Genomic DNA, 14,611 nt, shown 5'->3' with positions numbered 1-14,611 from the left:
CATGCCAGACAAGAGAGAAATGGCATGGAAAAATCCAAACTGAGGCTTGGCTTGTTGAAGATGGGGGCTGGATCCCTGCTCCCTGCTCCTTGCTGGAGAGACGAAAGGTCTGGGGTCTGTGTGACCTACCAGCTCAAAGCAGCACCACCTCATCTTGGCTGCAGTCCAGCACAAAGGCCTGGGGTCTGGGATTTCTACATAGGGTCTGAGCCTAGAAGGACCTCATTATCTCTGTGAAAGTGGAACAGCTGCAGAAGGCAGAGTACCAGAAATCCAGCCTAAAGCCTGCTTCCAGGTCTACATTTATCCATTCCTGAGCCCCACCCCTCACCAACTGCCCAGCCTATTTTCCTGTCAGAGCCTCTACCTGGTGTGGCCAAGTTCAGAGAACTCATTACACATCAAATCTTCTCAACAAGGTAATATTCTTCTGCACATGTGTTTGATGGTGAATGGCACATGGAAGCAGGCCTTAATGAAAACCTCTACCATGTTGGTGCAAAGAGGAGATTTTGAGATTTCTGGTGACATTTGCATAGTAAGAGCTGGGTCAAAATGGAACTAAGAAAGGGGGAAGCCAAGAGTTCACTACCATTGGTTGGCTCTAAGTTCTGGATTTAGTTGTCAGATACAAAGGGGTCTTCCATTTCTGTTTAGCTCTTCTGGCCACAATGGTGAGCCTAGGAAAATGGCCAGAGTTCTAGAGCAGAAGCTCTACCAGGAACAAAGGATATGCCTCTATCTGAAGTTGAGTCTCTATGGAAACTAGACCCTGGGTGACCCCAGGTAAGGACTAGGGAACAGCAGAGGAGCCCTGCCAGCAGAGCCCTCTTCCTCAAATATCTGATCATAGGTCTCTCCTCCACTGAAACCCATATGGGTCCGTTTGACAGCAGAATCAAGTCCAGAGATTTAACAAGGCCCTGCCCCTCTGACCGCAACCCACCTTGGCTGCCTCATTTCCTACTATCCTCTCCAGTACCTTGCATCCAGCCAGTCGGGATTTCCTGATGCTCTACAATTACACAAACTGTCTCCTGCCTCTGTGCTGTCCTTATGCCAGTTTCTGCATGAGATCCCTTTTCTAACTTTTTCTACCCAGTGAGTTCCTACACATACTTGAAGGAGAAATCTAACATGGTTTCCTTTGTGATACTTCCTCTTTCCTGCCACTCTCAGGCACCATTCGCTGTAACAGTCTTTATGTCACTTGTATTATGAATGTGGTTGTATAGCAGGCATTGCTAAGCACTTGTTATCACAAAACATGTCAGATCTGGGGACTTAAAGAGAAAAATGAACGGTCTCTTTTCTCTTGATCATAACTGAGTTGTGGAGGCGGACGTGCAATTGGTACAATACAGTGCAATGTGTAGTGAACTGTCAGAGGAACAAAGTGCTATGGGGGGAGGGAAGGAGGAGCAATAACCTCTCATGGGGGGGTAGGCGGAGGACACACAGGAAGATGTCAGGGATCAGGGAAGATTTTACTTACACAAAGAGATTTCAATAAATACCTTATGAATAAATTAATGATATTTCATCAGTGGTGATGGCATAAGCAGTAAATGGAAAGAAAACTCTAGAATGTGTTTTACAAGTATAACCCAAATATAGACTGGGGTCCATGTGGCCACTTTCTTCATGAATTCACATTTCAAAAGTGCATTACAGCAGCTAAAAACAATTAAAGAGGAATTCCAATTTTTGTATCTCTTACAGAACATTAAAAAGTCTCTAATTTGTAAGCAAAGGCAACATTTCTCAAAATCTTCATCCTATGTTCCCTTTCAACAATCCTATGTTACTGTGGAGCATCTCCCCCAAGAAATTTCCAATTCCAAGTATTTATTTTTCACCTCTCCCATCCATAGTTTCTATCCCTTCTCTCTTCCCTATTACCTTCCAGCTTTTTAAAAATCTCATTTACTCCTCATTCCTTTTACCTTTTTTGACCCACTAGCATCTCTCTTCCTCTCTTCATCTCTCTCTCTTTTTCTGTCCCAGTCCCTCAGTCTCTGTCACATAAGATACAAGAATCAGACAGACAAGATCTTTATTAGTGTGGTGGGGACAGAGTGGCATATTGGAAGGTAGGGAACACTCCCATATGAGTAAATTTTGTCCCTGTCCTACCATGATAGACAAGGTGGAACAGAGACCATAAGCTGTGGACAGCTTCTGTTGGGTGCTACTTTCTAGAATCCAGGAGCAGACAGAATTGCTAGCTCTGGCTTTACAAATACCATATGTTGTTCCAGTGTCTGTGGTTTGTCCCTGCTGATGAATTTCAGATTACTCATGATAACTTGTATTTGTTGTATTTCAGTGCTGAGAACTTTCTAGCAATTATATTTCCATCTCAAGATCTTTGCTCTATATAGTTGAGGCCATCCACCAGAGCATGAATAGAGGTGATACTGAGGCAGGAACAGTGGCTGATGGAGCAGGGATGAGGATGCAGGTGAATTGGGGCTGAACTGAGCTCCCTTCCCTTTGACAAAAGAAAGCTGTATCTCCCATAAGAGAAGCACAACAGAAAGAAAAAGCAATTGTCAGAGTGCAGACATTACCCAATTCCATAAGATCAGCTCCATCGTGTGTTGGTGAAGGAGAATGATGCAATGATGTAGAAAAATGTACACCTCCATCTACCACTACCACCCACAAACATCTAGATTGAGAATTCTTTGCATCTTTCTTTCCAGGTAAATCCTTCTAATTACATTTCTTGAAAGAACTTTGGGTCCCAGAGCAATACCAGTTTTTACCTCCCTAAAGGCAGCATTACTGCATTAGAAGAACCCACTGCAGATGATTGTTCATAACCTACTGTGGAATGCAAGTTCAGCTACTGGGCTTACTTCAGACCGGAAACATGCTCAAGAGCAATATGCTGTACTTGATAGAAAATTCCTAGTGAGCCAATGCCATGTCTCATTTGTAATTGTATGCCTCCATGGCTTGCACATAGCGGACTTTATCATATAGCAACACAATAAAAATATTTAATACATTGATCTGGATCTGATTTTAACACTAACTGTATGCTAACCTGTCCACACCCCACTTTCTTCCACTGTAAAATGAGATTGGGGTTCTAAACTCAAAAGCTTTCAGGTTAGGCAGGTAAAGTACATATGTGAACAACCTGAGAGCACCCATAGTGAGTAGGGAAGAAAGGGGTCTGTGAAAATACCAGAAAAAATTAATTAAAACTGTGCTGCTTTCCTCAAGAAGAAACACCATTTTGTAATCTGAGTTGGCCTCAGAGCACCAGTTTGATATGTTCTCCAATGTTTCTTTTTCTTCTCTAACATTCAAGAATGGAGAGAAGAATGTGTTGGAAGGGAGAGTGCTGGGAGGGCTGGTCACCTCCACTAGAGTACTTTATGTAGGTACTACTGTGTCCTTAAAATCTATGTGTGGGTCCTCACTCAGAGACCTCTGCTCTGTGTTCTTGCCCATTGGGGAATTCACAGATTCCCCCAAAGAACTGTTGCTAACTTTCTTTTTTTTTATTAAGATTTTATTTATTTATTTGAGAGAGAGAATGAGATGAGAGAGAGATCATGAGGGTCAGAGGGAGAAGCAGACTCCCTGCTGAGCAGGGAGCCTGATGCGGGACTTGATCCTGGGATTCCAGGATCATGACCTGAGCCGAAGGCAGTTGCTCAACCAACTGAGCCACCCAGGCGCCCCTGTTGCTAACTTTCAATCTAGAATAAACTACTACAAGCAGAACACAAAGAAGACATTTAGAGGGAACAGCAAGGACGTTTGGAGATTCTTGATTTATTAGTTGCAGGAAGTAAGATTCTAGTGCACAGAGGGACCAGACTAGTCTAAAATGCTGCTGTCAGCCCAGAGAAACAGTAGGGCAATCCCAGAGTTCTGCTAGGAGGGTGGAGACAGCTGCCTCTTGCTAGTCTACTTAGAGAGGGCAAAACCCATCCTGCTGTTCCCAATGTCATAGACAGTGTAATATTCCTTGAGGAAAACATCTCCTAGAATCCACAGGGGCTGCCCAGTGGGGGAGGGCAAGTAAGTGGCCTCAATCCCAAGCGTGCAGTAGCCATTATTCTGCAGACAAAGAACATCAGGATATAACCAGGTGCATGGAGAGGCCTTTCCCTACCGGAACTTCCCACCCTATATTCCTTGACACTTCTGGGGTCTCTGGCTTCCTGTTCACCCTCAACCCTGCCACTAGTGACTCCCCATAGGTGCTCAGATGTGAGCTGGGACACAGAACAGCTGTTTGTGCCCATCCAATCCCATTTTCCTGGAGCCTGGAGTGCATACTTACATTGAAGACATAGGCAGAGGGAGGCAGAGGTAATGGGGTCCCGCTGATGACAAAGGTCATGGTGGGCATGCTCTGTAGGGAGCTGCAGTTGACCACATACTGAGAGAGAAGAGAAGCAGAGCTGTAGAATGTCAGGGGACTGGGGGTCCAGACAAAGGGCCCGAGTCCCCCATTCCCCGTGAGACTCTCTTCCTGACCTTCCAGCAGAGGTTGGTTGAGAGCATGGAAGGCAAAGCCTGATTCCCAGGTACAACACCGACCAGATGCTTTTGCTTTCCTGGGCCTCCTTGGACACATCTCAGCTCTGAGATTTTGATTGTGTTGATATGGCCACAAGGAGTTAGGCTCATTCCAGAACACAGATTTCTACTGCCAGAAAGTACCACTTACAGAGAAGAAGCATGGGCACATCCTGTGTGAAGCATGTTCTCACATAAGTGTGTACCTATCCACATACTCATCACAAACACACACACACATCCTGAGGGACCAAGATTTAGTCTGACTAAACTAGACTCTTGCATACAGGAGGAGCAAACTACAGAAGTGGGTATAGGGGAACAGGGGTGGGCACAGGAGGCTGCTCAGAGTAAAAGCCAAAGGAGTATTCCTAGGGAAGAAAGAAACCCAAATGCAATGGAGAAATGCAATATGCCTGGCTCTGTTCATAGAGTCAAATGACAGTGCCACACCAAGGTGAGATGTGTTCCAAGGGCCTGCAATGGAACAGCCACCCCTCCCGACAATCATTCAGCCCATACTCACAGTTGGAGTTGGTGTTATTCCCTCCCCTTATGCCTCCTTGCATTGAGGGTTCATGCCTGAAAGGCCATGATGTGTCCCCACGTGTTCTGTTCCACCAGGAGCTCAGTTCTCCCCCAATCCCTCCTCTTGTCTCTCATGAACTCATTGCACTCAGGCTCCTATGCTGAGGCTGCCTGGATGTGCAGAGGAGCCCTGGCTTCTGGTTACTCACATCACCATTCTGATCTTGTTGGGCTCCTGTTGCCTTCACAAAGGAGTCCAAGTACTGCTGGGGAACAGTCAGTGGGAAGGTTCCCGTATCCACGATCCCCTGGCAGCCCTGGGAGCACAAGCCAGTGGCCTGGTTATCAATAAGAAACCTGAGGGGCACACCAATACAAAGAGAGTCAGGCATTTCTAGGGGTAGCTAGGTGGTGCAGTCAGTTGAGCGTCTGACTCTTGGTTTTAGTTTGAGTCATGATCCCAGCGTTGTGAGATGGAGCCCTACACTGGGCTCTATGCTCAGCTCGGAGTCTGCTCGGGACTGTCTCTCCCTCTGACCCTCCCCCCGCTCTCTCTCTCCCCCTCTCTCTTTCAAATAAATAAATAAATAAATCTTTAAAAAAGAGAGAGAGTCAGACATTTCTGCCATAAATAAGTGCCGCATCCTCCCTAATCTCCTAACCCTGCGGCTCTGAAAAGATGAGTCTTCCAAAAAGCCAGGCCATACCTTGACACTGCAATCCATGTAATAAATCTGTGTCTTTGGGACCACTGGAATAATATCCTCAGTCTTGCTCTGGTAACTACTCCAGCTCTGACTGAGCTCTGTGGGGAGTAGGGACTGTGTCTTATCCTCTTTAATCTGCCTATATGAGGCCCAACACATAGTGCCAAACATAGCTAAAGTTGGTAATCAAATCATAAATACACATCGGGCACCTACTATGTACAAGACACTCTTAGAAGAATTAGGGTGATATGAAGAGGACTAACTTATATTCGCTGTTTTTAAAGAGCATATTCTAATGGACATGAGACAACACCATACATTAAGCCACAACACCATAGGGCAATAGCTGGTGATCTCCATAATGTAGTCCTATGTGATTCAGTCCCTGATCCCTCATCCAGCTTTTTCGGCTGCTCTACTCTTCCTCTTCAGTCCATTTATATTTTGGGTACTGTTGGTGAATCAAGGTACTTGGATGTAATGGTGAACAAGACAGACACCACAAACTTGACAGAAACACGTAAATGGTGTTTAATTGTAGCCCTGGTGAGTGCCATGAAAGAAATTCAAGAGGCCAGAGAGGAGGGGACTTGATCTACTCTGGCCATGAGAAGCAGTTGGTCAGACAAGGATTTTTCTGAAAAGAGATGCTTAAGGGGTGAGTGCAATTGGTCCAAGTGAAAAGACCCCTCTACTCCAGGCACAAAAAACTAGTTGTCAGACATCAACTGCTTACCTCTCTACTCATGCACATTGGGGTGATTCCACTGTGTCTACCCACAGATGAAGAGAGACATGTTGGGACACAAGCCAGTAATACTATGGGACTGAAAGAGAGATTGGGTCCCTGAGAGGTCTTTTGGGGGAAGGTAGGAATTTATCTGGTCTCCAAAGGATGTGCACAGGACATGAGGGGCTTCAGGTGATATAGTCAAAAGAGAAGAGGCAAAAGAGTCATGGCAAGGTGCAAGGACGTGGTGAAGTCTGTGCTGCACGTCAGGAAGTGGTGGGAAGGCTGTAGCGATAGGTAGTGCCCAGCTGTTGTATGGTCTTGAGCAAAGGCCAAAGAAGTGTATCTTTAAATGGAGGTGATGGAAATTTCCTGAAGGGTTGGAGTGTAGAAGTAACCGATTCATGGTACTAAGCTCTGGGAACAGATATGCTTGGGCTCAAATTTGGAAATTTGTGAAATGTGTGACTTTGGATAAGTTGATTCCTTTATCTACACAATGAAATAAACTACTGACCACCTCATAGTGTTGTAGTGGAATATACATGCAATAATATATATAAAATATTTAGCACAGTCTCTGGCACATCAAAAACATCAATGAGAGCTGTTACTTTTACTGATGAAGGACTTGGTAGGACTGTGCTACTTGGGATAATGAAGCTCCCAGGAACAAAGACATGGATTCACAGAAGCCTAGGAATGACCAACCTGCTGAAATGACAAGTTTCAGTGACCAAGTCAAAAAGTTTAGTCAAGAGCTGCATGTCAGGGTCTACTGAGCTCCAGGAACAATCAGCCTGAGGGTTTGCTGATTCTTTCAGAAGTGTGTGCCAGTGCAAGAACAGGAAATATTGTCACACTGGAGAACATCCTAGGGGTGTCCATAATCCACAGGAAATTTCCCCTGTACTTACTCATCGATGGCAATCTGCCAGTACATTTCCCGGGTGACAGGAGCCCAGACGATCTCACCAAAATAAAATTGGGAGTCCACACCTCCCAGGATGAGCTCCCCACCATACTGATAGGTTGGTTGGCTATGGAGACAAGGAGAAGAGCATGAGTTCCCACAATACACATGATCAGGCAGCTCCTTCCTCCCCTCTCACCATCCCTCTCTCTTTCAGACACAGAGGAACCACAGGACGAAGGGTCTTGTCCTCTGATCTGCTCTTCAGACTCCACCAGGCTGAAGGCACGAGGGAGAGGAGCCTCCTCAGAGGAACACCCAGAGTATCAGAGAACTGGAAATATAAATTATGCCCATAAAACACTTACATTAACAGTGTCATATCCCAGGAGCACAGTCAGGCTGCCACTTCCATAATACAGTGTATAGGTTTGCCCATTGTTTCTGTAGGTAGAGGAACTGCTGGGGTTGAACCTGTTGTGATTGACTGTGCAAAGATAGAATGGAAAGTTAATGTCAACACATTTTCCGAAATACTTGGAGGACACTTATCCTTGATGGTCTGAGACTGTCAGACCAAGCCTGGGGTTGGGCCTCAGCCTCAGATCCTTTGTGCTGAAGACAATCTGTAGCCCCAGAAAAGTCTGTCCCCTTGGCAAACAGATGTTGCCCCTTCCTTCCATTTCCTGAGGAATGGCTCAACTCAAAGTGACAGGAATTGGGGCCCACAGGAGAAAGCTGAGGAAAGGGAACAATGTAGAAAAGAACAGAAGCCTTGGTCTATTTCTGCTGTCTCTCTCCAGAACTGTAGCACTTGTGAAATGTAGACCAAGGGCAAGATTTCCACATGGTCTCAATTTAAGGAGGATGAGATCATGGGTATGCACCAAGAACTCTGGACTTGGATGCTGAGATTGTGCTCAATCCTGACTCTGCCCTGGCCTCTGCTACTATCCATGGGTGGGTGGTGATGGTGGTATACTCACAGCAGGCCTGGCTTTGGCAGTAGGTAGAGGGCACCCACAGGTTGGAGGAGCCTGTGTCAAAGAGGACCAGGAAATTTTGTGGCGGTGTCCCAATGCTGATCTCTCCAAAGTAGTAGGACTGCAAAGAAAAGTTTGTCACGCTCATTTAGTAGCCAAGCCTCATCCTAAGGATGGGGAAGACAGTGACTCACTAGAAACCACATTTGGACAAATTATATTTTTCTCTTTCCAGAAGTTCTCCTTCACATCTAGAGCCAGATCCCCTCGATATTGCCCATTTTTGTCCCTAATTGCAAGACTTTGACTAGGTGAGAATTGGTCTGGCAAGCCAGTCTCTTCTTCCAAAGCATTTTCCACTTTGTATCAGGTGATAACACCATGGATTTACCATGCTATGCCAGAACATGCACACTTGGAAAAGCAATCACCTTTTCTCCATTCCCAGTGCCCAAACCCCTCCCCACATCACACACACACACACACACACACACACACATAAACACACACACACACATCCTTCCTTTTCTTCCAGTGTTAGATATTTCCCCACCATTCCCCTCCCTCTGGTCACACAGTAGCTAAGGTGTTAGGAAATCCATAGGAAGGTGAGACTTTGGTTTAGTAATGAGAAGTAGCATGGAAAGCAAGAAGAGAACTTCACTGAGACACAGTTTAAGTTCTAAGTGAATTCGGGCCAGTCATGTCACTTACCTGCCTCTCCTTCCACCATCTATAGAAAGTGGAAGTCGAAACAGGAGATCCCTAAGGTGGCTTCTAGATCTGACACTCATGTAACATCTCACTAAGGACAGTCCATAGGACACCGGTGTGTTGAGATGCCCTGAGCAGACACTGCAGCCTCAAGAACACTCAAATACTTGCTCTGAGTACCAGTGTATGTTTCCAAACGGGGAGATCTGTCATCTGGAGCCACTGGAGATTTTGCCTGGCAGCTTGGCATGTGCTGTCCTTCTTTCCCCTGCAGCCCATCACTGGGACTTCCTTTGGCTCTCTCAATTGACTTGAATATGGTCACTGTGGATCTCTTAACCACATAAATGGAGCTTCGGAGAATGAGCCAGTAATGAGAAGAAGAAAGGAAAGGGAATACAATAGTGTTAAGTGGTACCAACTCATAACTTGATCAGAGACTTTCCACAGGAAGGTGAGACTTAGGTTTAGTAAAAAGTCCAAAATCTAGGGGTCTAGGTAAGTATCCAAGAATGGTTATTAGCCAAGGGTTATGGATACCACCTCCCCTTTCACTTACATCCAGGTAGTTGGTGAAGGGTTCATAAGCAACAGCATCATTATTGTAAAGATACTTGGCAGCTGGATCAGCCTTTGGGTGGTTCTTCAGGAATGTCTCTAATACACCCCGCTCTTCCATCACCTGGCGGATGGACTTGCCTTTCTTCAGAATGATTCTGCAGAGATTAGGGCAAACAAAAGGAGTGAGCTTCACCTTCCCCATTAAAGAAATCACTTCAGTGATCTGATCTGGCATTTTTAAACCTACTTCTACCCAAGAAGAGCCTCTTGTAAGAAATCCTTCTGGATTTTAGCAAGTTCTGCAGTCACTTCAGCATTTCCAGCCTGAAAATCCACTATAACATATATTTGGGGTTTCCTGCTTACATACACTCTTTCCACAGAATAAATACCTGTTCCTTCCCAGTCCCTCCTCTAAGCTTTATAGATATTGTACATCCTTCCTTCTTGGCTAACAAAACACCAACCCACCTTTACTAATACACACACACACATACACACAGCATCATCATCATCATCATCATCATCATCCATTTCAAGTCTAGGGTCCCTGTGGTTTTTGGGTTCATGTACCAAGACACAATCTGCCTGCCTTTCCATGAGATCTGCAGGGGAAGGCCTTTGCTTTACCCTAGCTTGTGATGCTCCCTTAGGGCTGAAACTCACAGTGAAACTGAATCCCCATACACACCTTTCCACACCCTCTGAGAGGTGTAGACAAATCAAGACCAAGACCAGGATTTTCATGGTGCTGATTTTAGTGGCCCACAGACATACCAGGACACAGTGGCACACTGAAGGGTTGGGACACACAGAGCGAGATTGCATCTCTTTTTTACACCCCGATCTCCCTGAACTTTTCACCTGTAGGCACGTGGGCTTCTTAGCCTTGAACCAACTTGTGCCCCTACATATCCATGGATTCTGTTTGTTTTTCCTCCTGGCAAGAATTACGGCCTTTAATATCCACTCTGCAGTCAATTTAAAAAGTGATTAGTGGCTTTGCTGATGGAATCCAAAGATTAGGATGTGATAACAAATGTGAAATTCACTGGGGACAAAGGATCCTGGTGCCCACATCTACTGGGAAATGGGTGCTGGCAACTTCTGCCAGAACAATGGAACAATTTGTTCTTTGGCTCCAAAGTCCATGTGCTTTTTGGAGATTTACAGTAGACTCTCCACTTCTTCTTCCCCTTTTCCTTCCTGTTCCTCTCATCAGACCCATCTATAGTCTTCTGATGTGATTCTCATGGTCCATGACACTCTGATCTTTATTTTCAATTTTTTAGTTCACAATTAGCCAACATTTATGGAATGTCTACTCTGTGCTCACTTCTATACTAAGCTCTGGGAGTACAAAGAAAATTCAGAAATGGTCCTTGTAGGCAGTCAGCATCCTGCCTAATGACTGACATATAATCTAATTATGAGATGATGTGATCACTCTAGCATCCAAATGTGTGTTGAATGAATGAGAATGATAAGAACAGTATTCATAAAGCAAGCAGAGACAAGAAATGATAGCTTGTGGCAGGGGTGGGGGGATGGAAAAGCCTTCAGAGAAGAAGTAATTTGAGTTAGGATCTTCCTGGTTGGTAGATGAGAAGGTAAGGAAAGTGGGAAAAGCCACTGGAGGCAGAAGCAAAGCCTGAGCAATGGCACCCAGAAGTGCAGTTTGTGTCATGAAGTCAGAGAACACTGTGACCAATGTGGCCACAAGAGCACTTCTCAACATGGCTCCTCACAAGCCAAGACCCACCCAAAGGACCTGCACTGGGTCTGCACAGTCCTTATCATGCCAATTGGCTCTGGAAATTATTTTCTCCTCAGAATTCTGTTGCAATGGAAAGGACTGTAATGCTAAAACAGGGATACTCTTGATTCTATAAAACTATATTAAAGCAGCATGGATTCAGTATCCACAGTATTTTAACTTCTAGTCCATCAAACTATTTATTATTAAGCCTCATACTAATGGAGCACACTGTGGAGCATCTGGATCAAACTCCTGGAGCACAATATTAAGTGTCTACACGGGGGTGACTGGATGGTGAGGTGGACCTCATATGCCATGCTAAGGACCATGGACTTTATTCCTTAAGCAGTAAGGAGCCATTAATTTGTTTTAATCAAGGAAATGACACATTTAATGCCTTCTATAGACCCTTTACTAGTTTCTAGATTGGAGCCTTCTAGAAGGCTCTTCTCTGAAGGCTTTTCCATGTGATGAAAGAGGCCAGCTTACAAAATGATTCCCTAGGTAAAGTTGTAACGGGCATGAGAGAAGTTACTGGAACTTTGTCATGAATGTACCTTGAAGCCTTTGAGCTATGCACAAACCCAAAGAGTTTCCAATTTCATATGCATGATTTAATGTTTCTTTAGAAACATTTCTTTAAGAAAGAAATTGTTAGAGGGAAACTGGAAGATCTATAGAAGATCTAACTACAACTCTCACTTACCGACCTTGGACCAGGCACATATTTCATTTAACCGTTGTAACAACCTTAGATTTAACTTCCCCGTGATCACATAGTTAATCAAAGGCAGAGCTGGGACTTCAAGTCCTGTTTGCCTGAACTCAACCTGTATCTCAGCACAGCCTCCTCCTCTAAGCCTGGGGTGTTCACGCTCTCTCTGTCTCAGTGTGCACAAAAGTATCAGCTTTCATGATAATGACAGAGATTTATATGTGATTTGATTTTCTGTAGAAAGGGATTCTAATGGCTTTTCTTCTGCTCTTCTAGTTGTCTGCTAGAAAATGTAACCCTGTATGCTGCTGCCTCCTGGTGGCAACATTCCTAACTTCACAGAAACAGGGTTTGGGAACCTTTTATGGGACTCTTAAAAGTCAATGAGAAAGTGACAAAAGCTCCTAACATCGTGTCCACAGCTCACTTTCCTGTGTGGAAACAACTGGTGTCTGCTCATCAATCATGTCCTTGAGGCTGTGTCCTGCCTCCTTGTCCACCCCCCTCCAACCTGTCATCTATTCCAAGGACTTGTCCATCACACATCTGTGCCTCTGACCTCTTGTCAATCCCTTAACACGGCAGGCTCTCTTACTGCGCTTACCAAGTTGTCTTTGCAGCAAGACATTAGTACCTAAGCTCTCTGAGTCTGCTTCCTCAGCATGAGATGACATGTCTGTGAAGCACTCGTTTTTATCAGAGATAAACAACCACTCGTTTTTATCAGAAATAAATCATTTGACTACTTGTCTTTTCTCTCCCACTAGCGTTTAAAGTCTTGTAGACATCTGGGTCCTGGAATATCACCCACTGTGCTCAGCACAGCGCTGTCCACTCAGAATCATCACTCAGAATTATCCACTAGGAGAGGGGAGAAGGTAGCAAGATACAGAGGCTTCCATCCCCAGTTATTCAAGGGGTGCTCAGGGACATTTTCTTCAAGGTACTGGGTCTATTAGGATGTCATTGCTCTAGCCCTTTCCAGCGGTGAAAGCAGGAAATATATTTATGGATACACATATTTCTATATCCATTTCTATATCAACCAATCCATATATATTTTTAAAACCATGATTTCCTGCTGTTACTTCTGAATCCAACACCCCAGGGTTCATTCCTGCCTTTCCTTTTTCCCTATCTATAACTATTTCTCTGACTGTGAGAAACACGGCTCTTCTTATCCACAGTATGTTTCCTTCTGTGTTTAATTCTGAAATACACATAAAGCAGTTTCAGAATTGCTAACCTATGTAAGTATAAAAAGCAAATTTGCTAGAGTACCGTATTTGTCCATAGTTCCTTTTGTCTTTAGCCTTTCAATATAGAGGCAAAATGCTATTTTCCAAAGCTGCTAAGGTTCGTTCTTTCCTTCCCTAATTCCTTCAATGTGATTATGTTGTTTCTGTATTTTAATATAGTTAAATACGTTTGTTACTCTTTTTTTTTTAAGATTTTATTTATTTATTTGAGAGAGAGAGAGAGCACATGAGAGAGGGGGAGGGTCAGAGGGAGAAGCAGACTCCCTGCTGAGCAGGGAGCCCGATGCAGGACTCGATCCTGGGACTCCAGGATCATGACCTGAGCCGAAGGCAGTCGCTTAACCAACTGAGCCACCCAGGCACCCACATTTGTTACTCTTTGTATTTCAATTTTGAGTTGATTTTATTTATTTTGTGGGTCATGTGAAACATTTTCATGGTTCTAAAAGTGAGAATTACACACATATGCGTACTCGGGTAAGTATCAATCCCTCCTTCCCTGGTACCCTGTCCCCAGTCTCCCATTTTTTCCACCCCATCTTCACTCAACTCCTACAGGTACCAATCTCATTATTTCCATATTTATCCTCTCTGTAGTACTCGTGCACAAATGAGCAGACACGTGTATTTTCTGTCCCCTTTTTTCTTATGCAAAAGATAGCATACTATAGATATTCTTTTGTGCTTTTGTTCTCTTGACAATATTAGAGCTGCTGTTTAAGTGATGTGTTTGGATGACAACACCAAGAGTGTAAACATAAATATAGAAGAAAAGAGACCCAGAGAAGAGACTTGGAGCTCCCCGGCGTTAAGCGATCACGAATGAAAGGAGAAATCAGTATAGAACACTGTGAAGGAATGACCAGTCAGGTAAAAACAAAAGCTGGAAGCACCGTGAAGAAAGTGTGTCAAGGAGGACAAAGTGACCAAGTGTGTCAGTGCGGCTGCTGTCTCAAGGAAGGTTGGAACTGACACTTGGCCACTGCAGTGAACAGCATGGGCATCACCAGTGACCTTGGCAAGAGGAGTTCTGATATATTCATGGGAGCAAATGTTACACTGGAGTGAAATAAAAGGAGAATGGGAAACTGTGCTGGAAGAGATTCTGTCTCAGACCACCCGTGAGGGGAGTAGTTGTGCAAGGCAGAGAGGGAAACACATAATCCACATTGGAAAACGTCGACACAGGCT

The 14,611-nt window shown here is 44.5% G+C and overlaps 1 protein-coding gene across 1 annotated transcript; it reads right to left on the bottom strand.

The window, feature by feature from the left end:
- Positions 1 to 3,930: 3,930 nt before the first annotated feature.
- On the bottom strand, positions 3,931 to 10,434 carry LOC135363997 (pepsin B-like). The gene is given in 8 exon segments (XM_064587481.1): positions 3,931 to 4,083; positions 4,310 to 4,408; positions 5,286 to 5,433; positions 7,434 to 7,609; positions 7,651 to 7,916; positions 8,416 to 8,533; positions 9,686 to 9,842; positions 10,379 to 10,434. Coding segments are annotated over 8 exon segments (1,173 nt in total).
- Between the last annotated feature and the right edge of the window lie 4,177 nt (positions 10,435 to 14,611).

The sequence above is a fragment of the Mirounga angustirostris genome, unplaced genomic scaffold (assembly GCF_029215605.1).
Source record: "Mirounga angustirostris isolate CCGP_5_RB_7025 unplaced genomic scaffold, mMirAng1.0.hap1 SCAF_4, whole genome shotgun sequence".
Taxonomy (NCBI): Eukaryota; Metazoa; Chordata; class Mammalia; order Carnivora; family Phocidae; genus Mirounga; species Mirounga angustirostris.
The sequence above is the reverse complement of the archived record's forward strand: the minus strand, read 5'-3'. Positions and strand labels throughout refer to the sequence as shown.